The sequence below is a fragment of the Micromesistius poutassou genome (assembly GCF_964030765.1).
Source record: "Micromesistius poutassou genome assembly, chromosome: 19".
Lineage (NCBI taxonomy): Eukaryota > Metazoa > Chordata > Actinopteri > Gadiformes > Gadidae > Micromesistius > Micromesistius poutassou.
Genome location: NC_140289.1, coordinates 13,516,869 through 13,536,765, shown reverse-complemented (window position 1 = coordinate 13,536,765; position 19,897 = coordinate 13,516,869). Strand labels below are relative to the sequence as shown.

The following is a 19,897-nucleotide window of genomic DNA, read 5'->3' as shown; positions in this document are numbered from 1 at the left end:
GAGTTCCTGAAGAAACAACAAGTCCAGAGGACCTTCTCCGGCGCTCCAACAAAAGCGTCTCTGGCTGCCTTCAAATCCAAGTTTGGGACCACAAGGAAACTAAGTGAGACTTGTCAAAGTTCTACTGCTGCTTATAAGGTCCGAGTCCGGGAGGGGGGAGTTGAGGGGCGGGGGGGGTGGGGGGGGGGGGGGGGGGGTCACGTGGTCCACCGTCATCAGGACCTTGCCTTTGTTACGGGCTCCAACCAGCATATAGCGCACATTTCGGCTGTATAACGAGCCGATCTTTTTGTACAAAGAAAGAGTCGAAAGTTTGTAAAAAAAAAAAAAAGTTTGTAAAAAGTTTGTAGGCCTATAGGTTTGAAAAATAAGTTTGTCAAAAAAAGAACGAAAAATTTCGGACCCCCAATAAGGTGACCAAGGGTGAATCTAGTGGCTAAACAAACATAAAGCAGGCCTCGTCCATTACTAATCAGTGTCCCTGTTGAAGTCTTCATGTGACACTGGAGACCTGAGGGCCCTCAGAGGGGACAGACCTGAGGGCCCTCAGAGGGGACACTCCAGCCGGTCATGGCTGTCTGTACGTGGGCCTGGGGACAGACCTCCAGGTCATGGCTGTCTGTACATGGGCCTGGGGACAGACCTCCAGGTCATGGCTATCTGTACGTGGGCCTGGGGACAGACCTCCAGCCGGTCATGGCTGTCTGTACGTGGGCCTGGGGACAGACCTCCAGCCGGTCATGGCTGTCTGTAGTCATCGCTGAGTCAATGGCGCCCCCTGGGGACACAAAGCATGTTTACACATTAGAATTATCACTCTATCTATCTATCTATATATATATATATATATATATATTAAAAAAAAATCTAATTAATTACAGGCTCTGTGATTAATTAATCTAAATTAATCGCATACTTACATTTTGCCGAGAAAGTATTTCAAAATAATTTAATTTAAATAAATTATGGCAGATGAGTGATTCAATGAATAATAGACATAATAGACTTTAAAGTTCAATGTCTCTCCTATTTAAAATATGTCTTTCATTAACATACGAGCAAATTAATAACATTTCCATCTCACTCAAGATGCAATGCATTTCAGGCAACACTTTAACACTTTTTCTTGAATACTATATGTGCCAAAAAACTCAATCTGAAAAAAATTAAAAAGAAATAATAATCTGCGTGAATTTTTTTAACTCGTTATTTTTTCTGTGATTAATTAATCGAAATTAACGCGTTAATTTGACAGCCCTAATATATATATATACATATATATATTACTCTATCTATATCTATCTATCTTTCCATATATATATATATATATATATATATATATATATATATATATATATATATTATTCTATCTACCTTTATATATATAGATAACTACAGTATATACATATATATATATATATATATATATATACATATATTACTCTATTCATCCATCTATCTTATATTTATGTATGTATGTATGTATATATTTAGATAGATTGATTTCAATTTAAAGGTCCCATGACATATCACCAGATGTGAGTGTGATTAGCCGTTACAAGCCGTTTTGAATGATGTACGCTAGATAGATCAGTCTACCAGCCTACCTAGTAGACTGTAGCAAACGTTGCTCATCTGTCCGTCACACATCTAGGTGGACACGCCCACCTGTGATGTCATAAGAGCCAGATTTTCAAAACGGCAGGTAACGGCTAATCACACTCACACCTGGTGGCACGTCATGGGACCTTTAACAAATTGTGTGATTAGCTAAGTGATCTTTATTGTGAGATGTTTGTCAGAGAATGAAATATCATTCTAAGAAAGAATTGAAAAAAGCAAAAAAAAAAAGTTTTAGAAATGTAATGTATATTCAAGGTAGAACTTTTATTGCACAACTGTGTGGTAGTAATAATAATAATAATAATAATAATATGATAATAATGATAAAAATGCAAATAATGACAATGCATTTTATTTTTTCGGTGCTGTGGGGGCCCCTAGTGGGGGGGGGGGGGGGGGAGGACACAGGGCCTCAGGTCAGCATGGGGGCGGGGCCTCAGGTCAGCATGGGGGCGGGGCCTCAGGTCAGCATGGGGGCGGGGCCTCAGGTCAGCATGGGGGCGGGGCCTCAGGTCAGCATGGGGGCGGGGCCTCAGGTCAGCATGGGGGCGGGGCCTCAGGTCAGCATGGGGGCGGGGCCTCAGGTCAGCATGGGGGCGGGGCCTCAGGTCAGCATGGCGGCGGGGCCTCAGGTCAGCATGGGGGCGGGGCCTCAGGTCAGCATGGGGGCGGGGCCTCAGGGCAGCATGGGGGCGGGGCCTCAGGTCAGCATGGGGGCGGGGCGGGGCGCGCCCTCAGGTCAGTATGGGGGAGTGCTATGGCTTGGGCCGCCCAAACAGGACCGCTCGGCTTCAGGTCTCTTCCCGGCAGGTAGTGTTGTGGCTCGGTGAGGGCGGCTGTCTTCATCCTCTTCTTCTGTCCTTCTCTCTTCCTGGCGCAGAGCAGGTACAGGATCTCCAGCAGGTTGAGGAACACGGACACGCCCGCCACCGCCAGCATGAACACCACGAAGATGGACTTCTCGGTGGGCCGCGAGATGAAGCACTCCACCCCGCTGGAGCGCGGACAGGGCTCCTGGCGGCAGTGGAAGCGGGCCATCATGAAGGGCGAGTCGTACAGGTAGAACTGGCCCACCACGAAGCCCACCTCCAGTAGGACCTTCACCCCCAGCTGGGCCAGGTAGCTGCGCAGGATCACGCCTTTGATCACCATCTTGCCCCGGTCGTCGGTGTATTTGGGTTTCCTGGAGGCGACGCCGGGCCCTTTGTCGGGGCCCGGGAGCGACTCCCTCCACCTCCTCTCCCGGTGGATGACGTGCAGGGCGTGGCCCAGGTACACCAGGGTGGGGGTGGACACCAGCAGGATCTGCAGCACCCAGTAGCGGATGTAGGAGACGGGGAACATCCAGTTGTAGCAGGCCAGGGTGCAGCCCGGCTCCCTGGTGTCGCACTTGAAGTCCGACTGCTCGTCCGCCCACACCTCGTCGGCCGCCACGCCCAGCACCAGGATGCGGAACACCAGGAGGACGCTCATCCAGATCTTCCCCACCACCGTGGAGTGGGTCTGGACCTTGTTCAGGAGCTCTGAGAGGCTGGTCCAGTCCCCCATGAGCCCGGTGGAGCCGCTGCCGGGGCGACGGTGAACAGGAGGCTGAACGGGAAACCTGGAGAGGAATCTTTGCGTGGGACAAACAACATCCTAATGTGTAAAACGGTTCTTCAAACGTCCGACAACACTGCACTGCTGAGTCTCAGACGCCCGCCTGCTGATTGCGGCTGGGCGTGGCGGCTGGCTGGAGTACTACGTGAATGGTACCTAACCCTATCAAACTAAGTGACTTAAAAAGTGACTTAACTAGGCAACAGCAATGCAAAAAGAATTGGAGCGGTTTTGAGGAAATAATATACTTTTTTTTTTTTTTTTTTTGTTTTGTAGAATCAAACAAAGATGGACTCACCAGCGGGGCTTCAGTGACCACTAGCAAAGGCAGAGGAGCGGGACAGCGCTCACTGAACAAAGTGATCTGAAACTGATCGTGACAGGGGAAGGGAAGACTTAAATATTTGAACTAAAAGGGTTTGGTCAGACTCCCTTTTGGCTGACGCATGCACTTACATTTCCCTGTACTGAGAGCACTTCTCCTTTTCACCCAGAAGGTTTGGGAAACCAGACCAATCCGTAAGCATCAATCACTCCCATTTTGACCAGACCAGTCTTTCACACACAGAAAATATGCATATGCTGTCAAACTTCAACCTACATAAAACTATTACTGAATACACTCTGTGGCCCTGTCTTCCTTCTCCATACTTTCTGCAATACTGTGATACTTGACATATTATAATACGTATTTAAGTATATATTAAGACATATTATAATAAGTATTTCCAGGTAATTGCATTAATTTATCAAAAGTTGAGCAACTTTAGTAAGTAAAAGTAAACTTAATCCCAAAAAGGGAAATTTGGTGCACTTAAAACGTGCCCTAAAAAGAAAAATGGACAATGACTAAAGGATTTTAAAGGACTGAGAAATAAAGTAGTAAATAAGCTCTGTAAAGCTAAAGCAAACTTTTTAATTGATCTCATCAATCAGGCCAGAGGTAATGGCCAACAAATATGGAAACACCTAAATACAATGTCAAAGAAAGTAGGGAAAGGAAACCAGCCTTTAGAGTTAAGCATTAATGGGATCTCTAGAGATGACAATGAAATAGCATTGGCTTTTAATACTAACTCCTTAAAAAAATTTGAAGGAGTCCGTTGAGCAGTTAGCAACAACTTTTGGACATAGAACCATGCTCATTACTCCACATAACTACGAATACCCAGTGTGTGGAGCCAGCACATAATGAACTAGAATTATATATAATCCATTATATATGGATTATATATTATTATGAATGATATCTAATTAAATGCTCTGTAACGTATATCCAGTAGTTTAATTGGAATTCAATAATCATAACTCGGGTAAGAATATGTACAATAATTGTAAGAAAATGTCTTGATAACATGTATATCTTTAGTTCAACCGTTCAACCTTCTTGGATGACCCATCCATAACCTGCCACAATATGGGGAGTGTGTGTACGTGTTTCTGAGTTTGCGTGTGTGTGTGTGTCTGTCTGTCTTTGTTTGTGTGTGTTTGTGTGAGTGTGTGTGTGTGTGTGTGTTGGTTGGTTGACAGGACGTGACCTCAGCCCTTACTGACATGAGAGGACTTTCTTTAGATTTCTCAATCCACTTCCAGCCACTCCAACGAGGCTCATGAGGGTGTAGGTGTGAGAGCACGGAGGAGCGTCTTCATGACGAGCTGTCGTGTTCACGTCATTCAGGGAGGAACTAAAGAAGATATTCTCTGACTCTGAGATATAAAGAGGAAGAGAGAACCAAGACCATTTAACTTGTGAAATAAGAATTGGTTCCAAGTAAATGCGATCTCCTTGAGGTAGGAAGGCTGTCTTACTTGTGTGCTCGCTATGTGCTTGCTTATACAAATTAATGCTTTAATTTTGGACTAGTGGACTTTATTTTAATGTAATCTTCAACATTGTTAGGGTGTCATTATCTGACCGGAACAATTCAGTGAATTCATATTTTTTCATTTAAAATGGTATCGAAATTGGATGCCTCATTTTTTGTAAAAAGTCCATTAAAAACATAAACGTGACTTAAAACAATTCACGATTGTTAGTTCAAGGGGAATAAAAACAATAGAATGAAGTTAAAGTTTTCAACACATATTGTCAAGAACACACCACACATTTAGTTTGTAGTCATAATGAACTAGAATTAAGTCAGTCCATTCCAGTCAACATTTCTCTTTATCGCAGATGAACTGTCGCATTAAAATGGAATCGATGTGGTTTTATGACGCTGGTGACAAAGACAACGTGCCATGACTTCAAAGGTTCCTCTTGTTCCCTTAGCCACAGAGCACCATGGGGGACTGGTCTTTCCTGGCCGCCTTGCTGAAGAAGGTGCAGACCCACTCCACGGTGGTGGGGAAGGTCTGGATGAGCGTCCTCTTCCTCTTCCGACTCTTCATCCTGGCCGCTGGTTTAGACAGCGTCTGGGGAGATGAACAGGCCAGCATGGACTGCAACACAAAATCTCCTGGCTGCAGGAACGCCTGCTACGACCACGCCTTCCCCCTGTCCCACCGCCGCTTCTGGGTGCTGCAGATCCTCTGCGTGTCTCTGCCCACACTCATCTACCTGGGCCACGTGCTGCTGGTCATCCGCAAGGAGGACAAGCTGAGGAGGAGGCTGGAGCAGAAGTTCAACAAAAAGGGCCTGCCCAGGACGCCAAAGTACTCTGACGGGCATGGCGCCGTGCAGATCAAGGGCTCTCTGCTGTTCAGCTACCTGAGCCAGCTGGTGGTGAAGATCATCCTGGAGGTGGCCTTCATGGTGGGCCAGTACTACATCTACGGCTTCATCCTCATGCCCACTAAGATCGTGTATAACGAGTACCCCTGCAGGGAGGTCGTGGCGTGCTTCATCCCGCGGCCCACGGAGAAGAGCATCTTCATCGTGTTCATGCTGGCGGTGACGGGGATTTCCTTGGTGCTCACCGTGGTGGAGTTCATCTACCTGATGTGTTCGTCACTGGGAGCCCGGAAGAGAAGGGCGTCGACCTCCACCACCTCCACAGAGACCTACCAGCTGGAGCCGCTGACACACCGGCGCCAGGCAGAGGCCACAATGTGCTAGCTGCCATGCAGGGGAAACTACATTATATACTTATAGTTGGAAAATGATTTAATCATTCAAAATTGACATTGTAAGGGTAATTATGTCCTTTATGAAAAACAAAATACATACAAAATACTTACAAATACTTCAAACTACCATGTATTACTATAGATTATATGTATAATTGCTACAACTAAATGCTCAATATTATTTTTAAATCTATTTAAATAGTAATATTTTTGTATTAAGTACTTTAGTTTTCTTGGTCCGAGACCTTTAGAGGCTACCACTGATGAAGGATCTTTATGGTGCATCTATCAAGTATGATGCAAGTGAAATAGAAAGCTTAACGGAGCTTAACGGACCAGGGTGGTGTGTAGCGTGTTGTGATGAGGTGTATGTTCCTGACAGGACGCTCAACTAAGGGTGGACCTCCCCCCTCTTTACGCTTTTCTTTTTACGTTTGAGACTCAAACCTACAAACATAACTTGTCACTCAAACTGTTTATTCACGTTAGATACGATCAGTTGATGCTTTTTATCCTGTTTGTACTACACTTAAATAATTATTGTGCCCCACTATATCCTCTTAGGAATTTACAGAGATTGTTGTTTTGGCCTATATATCGATACTTTTTAAATATATGTTTTGAATGAATCAATGAATAGCCCTAGATGTCACTGTTTCATCGTATTTGAATTTCTCTGTTTGCCTTCTACTTCATGAGTAACAAAAACTGTGTCATCACTGCCAACCCGTTGAGCACATTTTGGCTAGACAGCGGAGAACCACAGCTCCGTGATTCAGCTGGCTCTGTCACATGACTTCTGGGATTTGTTGAAACTACGTGGAGAGATATAATAAAGAAAAGACAATGCAAACGGTTTCACTCAATTGTTTGTTTTATTAACATTTTCGATGTTCAACATTTAAAAAGTGTGCGTTTCCTTAAACCTCATATTTTGTTATGATTAGCAAAGATAAAACACAAAGAAATACACAAAGAAAATATTTGATTCAATGTAAAATATATAATACATAACATTTGATGTTATGGTTGTTGGGCGACATCATTGAACAAGAAAGCAGAAATGTAATACAGAAGAGACTCGGCCCAGAGAGTCCTGGCATTGACTTCTCTTCTCCCTTATTCCCTCACTGACCCCCATGAAGGACTTACTCAGGAAACTAATCTGGAATAAGAAGGTCTGGGAAATGATAAGACAATAGGATAGGTAGAACATGACTAATAACATCACGATGGATAGAGATCTTGCATCATACTTGATAGATGCACCATAAAGATCCTTCATCAGTGGTAGCCTCTAAAGGTCTCGGACCAAGAAAACTAAAGTGCTTAATACAAAAATATTATTATTTAAATAGATAATATTGAGCATTTAGTTGTACCAATTATACATAGAACCTATAGTAATACATAGTAGTATACTAGACTTTTGCATATTATTTCTTGCCACAAAATGTGGGGCCAACATTCAGACCCTTATATAAACAAAGTCACGTTTTGGACGGAAGTACCATCAAAGTTTCCATGTAGTATAAATGTATAGTGTTCTCAAGGTTTGTGTACTTAATATGAGTATCAAATAACCAGGTTTCTCTATGACCTGGCACTTATTGTATGTTGTACTTAGTACTTAGTTATGTAGCATCTTATCCTAGATATCTTTGTTGTGTACGAGGAATGGGTTAACCTAGTGATGGTTAGTGTATACGGGGAATGGGTTAACCTAGTGATGGTTAGTGTGTACGGGGAATGGGTTAACCTAGTGATGGTTAGTGTATACGTGGAATGGGTTAACATAGTGATAGTGCTTGGCCCTTGGTTCTATGAACATCCTGACTGTACCGACAGTGATATATTGTTGTTTCTCCTTCTTCTGACAAATGTACTCATTGTAAGTGGCTTTGGATCAAAGCGTCTGCTCAACGCCCTCAATGTAAAGGCAATGAGCTGCCCAGTGCACTGTGCAGTATGAGGACCCTCCGGCGGAGCTGCCCTCTACGTGTCCCTCAAAGGTCCTCACATTAGAACGGCGTGGGGGGGTCTGTGGCCCCTACTTCTTCTCCAGGAGAGCCGGGTGGCCGGGCCTGGCGAAGGGGGCCACGTGGCGGCTCCTGGAGCGCCGGCCTCTGCACAGCAGGTAGAAGACCTCCACCACGTTGAGCAGCAGGGCCACGCAGGACACCACCAGCATGAAGATGATGAAGATGGTCTTCTCCGTGGGCCGGGACATGTAGCACTCCACGGTGAAGGGACAGGGCGCCCTGGAGCACACCACTCTGGGGTCCATGACGAAGCCGTACAGGTAGTACTGGCCCACGATGAACGCCACCTCCAGAAGGATCCGGAAGAAGATGGTGGTCAGGTAGCTGCCCAGAAGGTCCCCTTTGATCTTGACGTGACCTTTGTCGTCCGAGTATTTCGGGAGCTTTTCGAGCTCGCTGCTGGCCTGCAGCTTCTCCCTCAGCTTGTTCTCCTTGTGGATGACGTGGAGGACGTGGCCCAGGTACACCAGCGTGGGCGTGGACACGAAGATGATCTGCAGCACCCAGAAGCGGATGTGGGAGATGGGGAAGGCGTGGTCGTAGCACACGTTCTTACAGCCCGGCTGCTTGGTGTTACAGATCATGTTGGATTGCTCATCGCCCCACACCTGTGAGACAGGACAGATTGTTTTAATGTGAACCCCAGAGCATCCCATCACTGCCAATGCATCGAGTGAAGATATTCAAAATCATCGACAGAAACAAATATTGACCTTTTCTGCTCCGGCCCCGAGCACCATGATCCGGAAGATGAAGAGCACCGTGAGCCAGACCTTTCCAATGACGGTGGAGTGGGACTGGACCTTGTCCAGGAGAGACGCTAGGAAACCCCACTCGCCCATGCTCTCTGAAATACCAGCCATTCAATTCATCAATTCATCCATTAGTGTGTTTTTGATTTAACAGCATGATGTTCTGTAGTGCTGGACTGGACAACAATGTTTCAATTATAGTCAATTAAAAAGAAAATGTGTTGTGCTTACTACTGAATATAAATTAATGATACACTTTGCATAGGGACAAATACAGGAAGCTAACTAGGCAAGGCAAGGCAAGGCAAGGCAACTTTATTTATATAGCACTTTTCATACACAAGGCAGACTCAAAGTGCTTCACATATAAACATTGTCATACAATAAAATAAAATAATAGATAAGTAAAAAGTAAAATAGATAGAAACTAGAAAAGACAGAAGCAATTCCATCTGCAGAATTCCATTTAATTAAGATTAATAACCAAGACATTTTCCCAGATGACACTTCATAAAAACCCTAGTTATGTATCGTTATTGTTTACTAATTGAGTTACCAAACAACATGAATCACAATATTCCAAAGCAAACACCCTAAGCACTAACACTGAATCCGAGTTGTATTTAATCCGACTAGACGTGTTAGAAGATACGTCAAAAGAACTGAAAATCGTTACCTTAGGCAAGAATTCAACTTTCAACTTTTTGCTTCCAAACATATTTCAATAAATACAAATGTTGTACTTTGCATTTGCACTTGTTTAAGAGAATCTGTTAACTAATAAAAGGAATGACAGGAGGAACCAACAGCTGTACAGTGTCTAGAATCACTAGCTCCAGGTAAAACACACTCACATGAATTAAGATATTATTCTGGGATTAAGGCAAAAAATAACCGACAAACACTACCTTCTTTGTGAAGTCCGGCGGTGAATGGACAGCCGGCTCCTGACCGTGGCGCTACAGGTGCTCTGTGTCCTACAGACCACTGAACTGTAGAGTTTCACAATCCTGTCACGTTGTCATCTAGACAACGTGACAGGATCTAGAAATGATAAATCTGGAGCAAATACATTGGAGGGCTAAGCCCTGATGATTGTGAAGGTTAATGGTTGACAGAGAGAATGATAGGGTGCGCTGTCCTTTAGGAAATGACTGGTTAGTAGAATATTTGGTTGGTCATAAAAATATGAATTGTTCAGTGGATGTATGATGAGATAAACATTGATCACATTGTAATTTCTAGGTAAATGTGGAAAAATACGAATCTGCTAACATTAGACATGTTTTCATTATTTATTCATCCATTTTAAAGTATTCTCTCTCGCTCTAATATTTATTTGTATTCTATATGTCCTTTAATTCATCATTGGATTGTGTTGCTTGTGAAATAAATGTATCCATGGATCAATAAAGTACTACTTACTATTTTCATATTATGTTTGTCATCTGTCTGACTAAGGATGAGTCACACATAGAGATTATGTTCATAACACTATACCAAACTACTTCTGGTTCAACTTAACTGTGGTTCATCATCTACCACAAATCAGTTTGATTATTTTAAAAACATGTGGAATACAGAATCTTTTTCCCCAGGAAACTTTATTCATTTAAAGACAAATCAGGATTTGACAATACAAAGAGATCGTTGTCACCATTAAATGTTCCATAAAGAAAACATATTAAAGAAGTCCTTATAAGAAAATAAATCTGTAATATCTCAATTTAAAGGTTCCATCACATAAACGTTGGCTTAGTTAAAATAATATATAAAACATACCTAAGCTATATACATACATATACAGATACTGTACATATATAGCTACATTAAAATCCCCATAATGCACCAGTAGAAAATACTGGTAATAACAATAATAACAACCTAGCAAAACAGTTCATGTCTCAACATCCCCACACCGTCCAAAACCATAATGCAACATTTTACCAAAGTGTTCTTGAGCATTTCATATTTTATTACACATTACATTCTGTCAAAATGTCTGCTGTGAAGAGAAGACCACGTCCACCTTAGAGACTAAATAAATACAACTGAACCACCAGAGGCTGCTCGGTGACCTAGTGACCGCTCAGGAGCTGCTTCTCCTCCTTGGCCCCGTTGAGGCTCCCTCCGGTACTCTGGCCGCTCTCAAAGTCCAAGTTCATCTTGTTCTGGCGCCGGGCGTCTTCCGCCGTGGGCCACACGGGGCCTGACAGCTGGGCCGGGTGCTGAGCCGACGTGATCATGTGCGAGCGCTTCCTGGAGCCACACCTGGTCCTGCTCAGCAGCAGGTAGAAGACCTCCACCACGTTGAGCAGCAGGGACACGCAGGCCACCACCAGCATGAAGATGATGAAGATGGTCTTCTCGGTGGGCCGGGACATGTAGCACTCCACGGTGAAGGGACAGGGCTTCTTGGAGCACGGGAACATGGGGACCATGACGAAGCCGTACAGGTAGTACTGGCCCACGATGAAGGCGGCCTCGATGACGATCTTGGCGCCCAGCTGGGCGAGGTAGCTGCCCAGGAGGTTGCCTTTGATCTTCACCTTGCCCTTCTCGTTGGTGTACTTGGGGAGCTTCAGGATGCTGCTGCCGCCGGGGCTGGCCAGCTTCTCCCGCAGCTTGTTCTCCTTGTGGGTGACGTGCATGACGTGGCCCAGGTACACCAGCGTGGGCGTGGACACGAAGATGATCTGCAGCACCCAGAAGCGGATGTGGGAGATGGGGAAGGTCCAGTCGTAGCAGACGTTCTCGCAGCCGGGCTGCTGCGTGTTGCAGAGGAAGCCCGACTGCTCGTCGCCCCAGACGCTCTCCGCGCCGGCGCCCAGCACCATGATCCGGAACAGGAACAGCACGCTCATCCAGATCTTGCCGATGACCGTGGAGTGGGACTGGACCTTGTCCAGGAGGGAGGACAGAAAGCCCCAGTCGCCCATGTTGTAGAGAGGGAGTTACTGTTCACAGGGACACCAGAACAGCTGTCAACACGATCCACCACTAAACTAAAGAACTTTCTTGTTTAAGCACTTTTTAATTTGAACATGTTATAGAAGAGGCTAAATAACAAGCAATTAATTGTTCACGTAAAATAATGGATCTGTCATTCCGAATCAGTCCATACCTTATTATCTTTTTTTTTTTACCTTTTTACTTTTAAATAAAATTGGTACTTAAATACATTATTCAGTTCAGATTGCCCCTAAAACGAATTACTTGATACACTCCATAAAATAGTGGCAGCAAGTCAACTAGTACGTACGCATAAAGTAGAGCCAATGTCCTTGAGGTGTTATTCATTGGTCATGAATGAACACATGAACACCTCCCCGGTTTGTTACATTTATGAAACGTTATAGCTGCTCATGATTAAACTTCTGAATTATATAGGTTGAATATATCTATATCTATCTATCTATCTATATATATCTATATATATATAGATAGATAGATAGATAGATATATATATATGAAAAAAAAAACGATTTGATAACTTATGATGGTAATATCAGCTATTTAACATTAATTAAATAATCCAAACAGAAAAGAAAACATGTAAATGTTGTTATTTGTTATCCAAATGTGATGAAAGCCTTTCATCAGATCAGTGTAAGGAGAGAAGAGTTGTCTTACCCGTGCACTGCGCTGCCAGGAACACACTGCTCTGAGGTGGACCTTGGAGTTTGGTGGTTGAACCTGTGGTGGGGGGGTGCATTGCAACACACATCTGGGCGCTGTCAGCTGCTCACATTCACCAGATCAGCAAATCAGCGGCAAACTCAGACAAGAGCGGAAACACAGGAGAGTAATGATTGACAGGTGTTAATTATAACAGAACGCTCACTTTAACCTCTCGAACGTCCACACATCTTTATTCTCTGCTTCACATTTATCTCATTGTACACATTATTAAATCCAGTTTAATATTTACTTTTCTAAAATGATCATAGCATGAAGTGTGATTATTTGGTCCTTTAATGTGATGTCATTGCATTTCTAAGTACTAAATGAGGTAGCAAGTGGTCTTGAATCGAGTTTTGAGACTTTGGATCAAAATATCCCTTTATCAACGCATTTCTTTAAACAAAAGTACAACATATTTGTACTAGGTTTTATTTGAAGGTCCATTGTTTATATATATGTCATATATATTTATATATATATATATATATATATATGTCACACATGTGGTGGTTTTAAAGGTCATGTCATGTAGAGTTGAATCCTTGTCTCTCCTCATGGGCAGCGTGAGCAGCTTAAAGGAGTGGCAGCATTGTTCAATTGAAGAAATAACAGCCAAAGAAACCAATCAATCACATTTATTTTTGTAACGTGTATAGACTACAGATATGAAAATCTAAAGTCAGTAAAACCTACAGTATATTGATCTACAGTATATCACTAGGTTGAACCTGATATACACACAGACATGCAAAACATTGACTTATATATTTTGATACCTGGCAAACAATAACCAATAATCTGGCAAAATGCAAGCATTATCCAATCATTTACCAGATTAGGTCAGGTCACCAGCTGTCCATCAAACAGCATCCTGAGACTAAAAGGGTAATCTGACAACACTATTAGGGACCGAAATAACAATGAATCAGGAGAAGGAGAAGGACACCAGCAGACAGTGATTCATTGACCTCCACAAGCTTTAAATGTGGACTTCCCCCGTGCTGTTGTCCTCAGACCAGGAGCCTTTAGCCACGCCCTTCAGCCCGGCCCCCGGCCCCCCCTTGGCCATGCCGGCCCCTGGCCCCCTGCCCTCCTGGTGCTCCAGGTTGTAATGCTCCTGGATCATCTGCTCGGGCTTTGTGAAGGCCTTCCTCTCCACCAGCTGGGGGGTGACGGGCGTGACGGTGTAGTCTTGCCTCCGGGCCATGCACTCGCCCGCCGCTTTCACGCACAGGTGGAGCAGCTCCACCACGCTGAGCAGCAGAGACACGCAGGCCACCACCAGCATGAACCAGATGAACATGGACTTCTCCGTGGGCCTGGAGAGGAAGCAGTCCACCTTGTGCGGGCAGGGCGGCATGCTGCAGACGTAGCGGGCCTGCAGCGTGAAGCCGTACAGGAAGTACTGGCCCAGGATGAAGGCCAGCTCCAGGAGGATCTTGGCCCCCAGGTTGAGCGTGTAGCTGCGCAGGATGCTCCCGCGCAGGTTGATCTTGCCGTTGCTGTGGCTGTACTTGGGGACCTTGAAGCCCTTCCTCAGGTACAGGTTGGCGGCGTCGTCCAGCTCCGCCTGCTTCTGGATCTTCAGTCTCACCTGTTAGAGGACAATCATCCCATTGACATTCAGGGCGTTTGACATTCAACGGTTCATACACACGTTCACACACACCGCCGGCAGAGCCGACCACGCAGGGCGACAGCCGGCTCATCAGGAGCACCAGTCAGTGAGGCGTCTCGCTCAGGGACACCTCCACAAGGAGGCCTCTAGGAGCCGGGGATCCAACTATCAACCTTCTGGTCACCAGTCGACCCGCTGTCCCGTGTGAGCCACTGCCGCCCCGTTCCATCCATGTGTCTGTGGGATGATGCTCTGCTGTCTCCTGTCACCCTTTCTTGTTTTTTTTCTCCATAAGGTGGAGGGGAGAATCTGAACTGTTTGCCGAGGCTTTGAGTTCCTTAACAAACAGAAACCAAGTGGACTGTGAACCCCTTCACAACGGAGGGTCTAGACCTCTGCTTAACCAGGTACCTGTGTGCCTAACACAGCTGGAAACACAATCATCAAGAGAATCAGCTGGTTGAGCTCTGAACAAACGTCCTAACAACGCTAGGGTACAGGGTCAGGGTACAGGGTCAGAGTTAGGGTACAGGGTCAGGATCAGGGTCAGGGTACAGGGTTAGGGTACAGGGTCAGGGTCAGGGTTAGGGTACAGGGTCAGGCTCAGGGTTAGGGTTAGGGTCAGGGTACAGGGTCAGGGTTAGGGTACAGGGTTAGGGTACAGGGTCAGGGTACAGAGTCAGGATCAGGGTCAGGGTTAGGGTACAGGGTCAGGGTACAGGGTCAGGGTCAGGGTACAGGGTTAGGGTCAGGGTACAGGGTCAGGGTTAGGGTACAGAGTCAGGGTCAGGGTTAGGGTTAGGGTCAGGGTACAGGGTCAGGGTCAGGGTACAGGGTACAGGGTCAGGGTACAGGGTCAGGGTCAGGGTACAGGGTCAGGGTCAGGGTCAGAGTTAGGGTACAGGGTCAGGATCAGGGTCAGGGTACAGGGTTAGGGTACAGGGTCAGGGTCAGGGTTAGGGTACAGGGTCAGGCTCAGGGTTAGGGTTAGGGTCAGGGTACAGGGTCAGGGTTAGGGTACAGGGTTAGGGTACAGGGTCAGGGTACAGAGTCAGGATCAGGGTCAGGGTTAGGGTACAGGGTCAGGGTACAGGGTCAGGGTCAGGGTACAGGGTTAGGGTCAGGGTACAGGGTCAGGGTTAGGGTACAGAGTCAGGGTCAGGGTTAGGGTTAGGGTCAGGGTACAGGGTCAGGGTCAGGGTACAGGGTACAGGGTCAGGGTACAGGGTCAGGGTCAGGGTACAGGGTCAGGGTCAGGGTCAGAGTTAGGGTACAGGGTCAGGATCAGGGTCAGGGTACAGGGTTAGGGTACAGGGTCAGGGTCAGGGTTAGGGTACAGGGTCAGGCTCAGGGTTAGGGTTAGGGTCAGGGTACAGGGTCAGGGTTAGGGTACAGGGTTAGGGTACAGGGTCAGGGTACAGAGTCAGGATCAGGGTCAGGGTTAGGGTACAGGGTCAGGGTACAGGGTCAGGGTCAGGGTACAGGGTTAGGGTCAGGGTACAGGGTCAGGGTTAGGGTACAGAGTCAGGGTCAGGGTTAGGGTTAGGGTCAGGGTACAGGGTCAGGGTCAGGGTACAGGGTACAGGGTCAGGGTACAGGGTCAGGGTCAGGGTACAGGGTCAGGGTCAGGGTCAGGGTACAGGGTCAGGGTCAGGGTCAGTTAGTGACTTTGTTACGTTTCTCTTTAAATCTTTTTTTTTGTACATTGTAAACTTGTTCTGTGCAACATGTCTAGCTGTTTGTTGAGGTGCATTAAGCCCTGTTAAGCCTTGTTCATTAAGCCCTGTTAAGCCTTGTTCATTAAGCCCTGTTAAGCCTTGTTCATTAAGCCCTGTTAAGCCTTGTTCATTAAGCCCTGTTAAGCCTTGTTCATTAAGCCCTGTTAAGCCTTGTTCATTAAGCCCTGTTAAGCCTTGTTCATTAAGCCCTGTTAAGCCTTGTTCATTAAGCCCTGTTAAGCCTTGTTCATTAAGCCTTGTTAAACCTTGTTCATTAAGCCCTGTTAAGCCTTGTTCATTAAGCCCTGTTAAGCCTTGTTCATTAAGCCCTGTTAAGCCTTGTTCATTAAGCCCTGTTAAGCCTTGTTCATTAAGCCCTGTTAAGCCTTGTTCATTAAGCCCTGTTAAGCCTTGTTCATTAAGCCTTGTTAAACCAGGAAGTGGTCGGAGGTCAGTGAGTCCTGGTCCTCAGTGGTCAGTGAGTCCTGGTCCTCAGTGGTCAGTGAGTCCTGGTCCTCAGTGGTCAGTGAGTCCTGGTCCTCAGTGGTCAGTGAGTCCTGGTCCTCAGTGGTCAGTGAGTCCTGGTCCTCAGTGGTCAGTGAGTCCTGGTCCTCAGTGGTCAGTGAGTCCTGGTCCTCAGTGGTCAGTGAGTCCTGGTCCTCAGTGGTCAGTGAGTCCTGGTCCTCAGTGGTCAGTGAGTCCTGGTCCTCAGTGGTCAGTGAGTCCTGGTCCTCAGTGGTCAGTGAGTCCTGGTCCTCAGTGGTCAGTGAGTCCTGGTCCTCAGTGGTCAGTGAGTCCTGGTCCTCAGTGGTCAGTGAGTCCTGGTCCAGTGGGGTCAGTGAGTCCTGGTCCTCAGTGGTCAGTGAGTCCTGGTCCTCAGTGGTCAGTGAGTCCTGGTCCTCAGAGGTCAGTGAGTCCTGGTCCTCAGTGGTCAGTGAGTCCTGGTCCTCAGTGGTCAGTGAGTCCTGGTCCTCAGAGGTCAGTGAGTCCTGGTCCTCAGTGGTCAGTGAGTCCTGGTCCTCAGTGGTCAGTGAGTCCTGGTCCTCAGTGGTCAGTGAGTCCTGGTCCTCAGTGGTCAGTGAGTCCTGGTCCTCAGTGGTCAGTGAGTCCTGGTCCTCAGTGGTCAGTGAGTCCTGGTCCTCAGTGGTCAGTGAGTCCTGGTCCTCAGTGGTCAGTGAGTCCTGGTCCTCAGTGGTCAGTGAGTCCTGGTCCTCAGTGGTCAGTGAGTCCTGGTCCAGGGGGGTCAGTGAGTCCTGGTCCTCAGGGGGGTCAGTGCGTGGTGGACTGGCCTTGTGCTCGGCGTGGATGACGTGGAGGACGTGGGCCAGGTACAGCAGCGTGGGCGTGGCCACGAAGATGATCTGCAGCACCCAGAAGCGCACGTGGGAGATGGGGAAGGCGTGGTCGTAGCACACGTTCTTACAGCCCGGCTGGTTGGTGTTACACACAAAGTCTGACTGCTCATCACCCCACACCTGAAGGACACGCACACACGCACGCACACACACACACACACACACACACACACACACACACACACACACACACACACACACACATCACAATAACAACAATAACAGCCGTTTCATTGGTGCTTTATTCATCATAGTTTTGGGAATATGATGAATATGATGTTATATGATGTTTTATGATATTACATAATGTATTGGATTATATTGACTTATATGAATGAATGTGTGTGTGTGTGTGTGTGTGTGTGTGCACATGCTTGTGTATGTGTTTGTGTGTGTGTGCATTTATGCATGTGTGTGTGTGTGTCAGTGTGCATGTGTGCTTGTGTCTGTATGTGCGTGTGTTAGTGCGTGCATGTGTGTGTCTGTTTGCATGTGTTTGTGGCCTTGTGTGTGCGTGCGTGTCTGATTGTTTGTGTGTGTGTATAGGTGCGTGCGTCTGTTTGTGTGCGCGAGTGCATGTGTGCGTGTGTGTGTGCGTGCGTGTGTGTGGTTGTGTGTGTTCATGTGTGTGTGTGTGTGTGTGTGTGTGTGTGTGTGTGTGTGTGTGTGTGTGTGTGTGTGTGTGGTAGTGGTAGTGTGTGTGTGGTAGTGTGTGTGGTAGTGTGTGTGGTAGTGTGTGTGTGTGTGTGTGTGTGTGTGTGTGTGAGTGTGTGTGTGAGTGTGTGTGTGTGTGTGTGTGTGGTAGTGTGTGTGTGGTAGTGTGTGTGGTAGTGTGTGTGTGTGTGTGTGGTAGTGTGTGTGGTAGTGTGTGTGGTAGTGTGTGTGGTAGTGTGTGTGTGTGTGTGTATGTGGTAGTGTGTGTGTGTGTGTGTGTGTGTGTGTGGTAGTGTGTGTGTGTGTGTGTGTGGTAGTGTGTGTGTGTGTGTGTGTGTGTGTGTGTGGTAGTGTGTGTGTGTGGTAGTGTGTGGTAGTGTGTGTGTGGTAGTGGTAGTGTGTGTGGTAGTGTGTGTGTGTGTGTGTGTGTGGTAGTGTGTGTGTGTGGTAGTGTGTGTGGTAGTGTGTGTGTGTGTGTGTGTGGTAGTGTGTGTGTGTGTGTGTGTGTGTGTGTGTGTGTGTGTGTGTGGTAGTGTGTGTGGTAGTGTGTGTGTGTGGTAGTGTGTAGTGTGTGTGTGTATGCAGACCTTCTCGGTGGCCGTGCTCAGCACCAGGATGCGGAACACAAACAGCACGGTGAGCCACACCTTGCCGATGACGGTGGAGTGGGTCTGGACCTGGTCCAGCAGGCGGCTTAGCAGGTCCCATTCCCCCATAGCCGGCGCCAGTTGGACGGACTGCTCACAGCACACACCAACACGGTTACTGCTGCCCTCACGGCAACACTCAAGGCCAGCCGCTCTGGCACTGAACACAGTACTGTTAGGAAAGGGACGCTGTTAAACAGCTAAACAGTCTAACCATTGGGAAGGGCCACTGCGTTATCTGTTGAAGGTTATTGTGATGAAGGTCAATTTGTCATTAGGAAGAAGAAGTAAATAATACATTGTCCACAATAGCATCAAATGTAATGAAAATCTTACAATGTAAAGCTGAAATGTAATAACTCTAACAAACGCCCATAGGCTTGTAGGAATCCATGAATGAATGAATTGCAACAACAGACTCCAGGCCTCAGGCATGGGGGAGAGGCTGCTGGAGAGGACAGTGACCGCGAGCCCCCGGAGCACGGCTCCTCCATGGACCAGTGCACATGTTGGCACCAAGCGGGTCACCTTGATTCAAGTATACAGGTGATGGACCAATGCCTTTATGACTACCATCCAATCCTGTTTTAAACAATTGATTGTTCATTTATTACTGACTGATAGCTGATTGATGCTGATCTCCATTTCTTACTTATATCTGTAGGTGACATTATATCAGTAGGTGACATTATATCAGTAGGTGACATTATATCAGTAGGTGACATTATATCAGTAGGTGACATTATATCAGTAGGTGACAATATATCAGTAGGTGACATTATATCAGTAGGTGACATTATATCAGTAGGTGACATTATAGCAGTAGGTGACAATATATCAGTAGGTGACATTATATCAGTAGGTGACAATATATCAGTAGGTGACATTATATCAGTAGGTGACATTATATCAGTTGGTGACATTATAGCAGTAGGTGACAATATATCAGTAGGTGACATTATATCAGTAGGTGACATTATATCAGTAGGTGACATTATATCAGTAGTTGACATATCAGTAGGTGACGATCCTGTTAGGTGATCATGTAATAAGGTCATCTCTCATATCACTAAAGACCATGGATGCAACAACCTGTAAATACATGCGCAAATACAAACAAGGACTTATATATAAAT

The 19,897-nt window shown here is 46.2% G+C and overlaps 5 protein-coding genes and 2 pseudogenes across 7 annotated transcripts in view; 1 reads left to right on the top strand and 6 right to left on the bottom strand.

Moving 5' to 3' along the window:
• The window catches only part of gja1b (gap junction protein alpha 1b), a gene marked incomplete at its 3' end in the record, with an annotated part of 4,413 nt that extends 4,349 nt beyond the window's left edge, over nucleotides 1–64 (bottom strand). The window contains exon 1 of the mRNA XM_084483780.1: nucleotides 1–64. This exon is cut by the window's left edge and continues 4 nt beyond it.
• The window catches only part of LOC311364341 (uncharacterized protein), a gene marked incomplete at both ends in the record, with an annotated part of 156,999 nt that overhangs the window by 41,574 nt on the left and 95,528 nt on the right, over nucleotides 1–19,897 (bottom strand). The gene's annotated exons all lie outside the window — the stretch shown is intronic.
• Nucleotides 2,028–3,653, bottom strand: LOC311363804 (gap junction Cx32.2 protein pseudogene; annotated as a pseudogene). Its single transcript, XR_014684219.1, has 2 exons — nucleotides 3,521–3,653; nucleotides 2,028–3,238 (listed from the first exon to the last, which is right to left on the bottom strand). The product of XR_014684219.1 is annotated as a gap junction Cx32.2 protein pseudogene (transcript).
• On the top strand, nucleotides 4,993–7,151 carry LOC311363874 (gap junction Cx32.2 protein pseudogene; annotated as a pseudogene). Its single transcript has 2 exons — nucleotides 4,993–5,013; nucleotides 5,495–7,151. The product of its transcript is annotated as a gap junction Cx32.2 protein pseudogene (transcript).
• Nucleotides 7,143–10,054, bottom strand: LOC311363875 (gap junction Cx32.2 protein-like). Its single transcript, XM_084483859.1, has 3 exons — nucleotides 9,994–10,054; nucleotides 9,047–9,180; nucleotides 7,143–8,941 (listed from the first exon to the last, which is right to left on the bottom strand). The coding sequence occupies exons 2-3, from the start codon at nucleotides 9,173–9,175 to the stop codon at nucleotides 8,342–8,344; spliced, it is 729 nt and encodes a 242-aa protein (XP_084339985.1). The 5' UTR covers nucleotides 9,176–9,180; nucleotides 9,994–10,054; the 3' UTR covers nucleotides 7,143–8,341.
• On the bottom strand, nucleotides 10,671–12,751 carry gja13.1 (gap junction protein alpha 13.1). Its single transcript, XM_084483858.1, has 2 exons — nucleotides 12,719–12,751; nucleotides 10,671–12,042 (listed from the first exon to the last, which is right to left on the bottom strand). Exon 2 carries the CDS (start codon nucleotides 12,022–12,024, stop codon nucleotides 11,164–11,166), a length of 861 nt encoding a protein of 286 aa, XP_084339984.1. The 5' UTR covers nucleotides 12,025–12,042; nucleotides 12,719–12,751; the 3' UTR covers nucleotides 10,671–11,163.
• gja11 (gap junction protein, alpha 11) lies at nucleotides 13,749–18,839 on the bottom strand (the record flags this gene model as incomplete). Its single annotated transcript, XM_084484205.1, has 3 exons — nucleotides 18,702–18,839; nucleotides 17,395–17,580; nucleotides 13,749–14,363 (listed from the first exon to the last, which is right to left on the bottom strand). The coding sequence occupies exons 1-3, from the start codon at nucleotides 18,828–18,830 to the stop codon at nucleotides 13,749–13,751; spliced, it is 930 nt and encodes a 309-aa protein (XP_084340331.1). The 5' UTR covers nucleotides 18,831–18,839.

Excerpts from the sequence above, each read along its gene's own strand:
- LOC311363875 (XM_084483859.1), bottom strand. The coding sequence starts at position 9,175 with ATGGGCGAGTGGGGTTTCCTAGCGTCTCTCCTGGACAAGGTCCAGTCC. Across the intron at positions 8,942-9,046 it reads TCGGGGCCGGAGCAGAAAAG|GTGTGGGGCGATGAGCAATC; the intron begins GTCAATATTTGT and ends CCTGTCTCACAG.
- gja13.1 (XM_084483858.1), bottom strand. The coding sequence starts at position 12,024 with ATGGGCGACTGGGGCTTTCTGTCCTCCCTCCTGGACAAGGTCCAGTCC.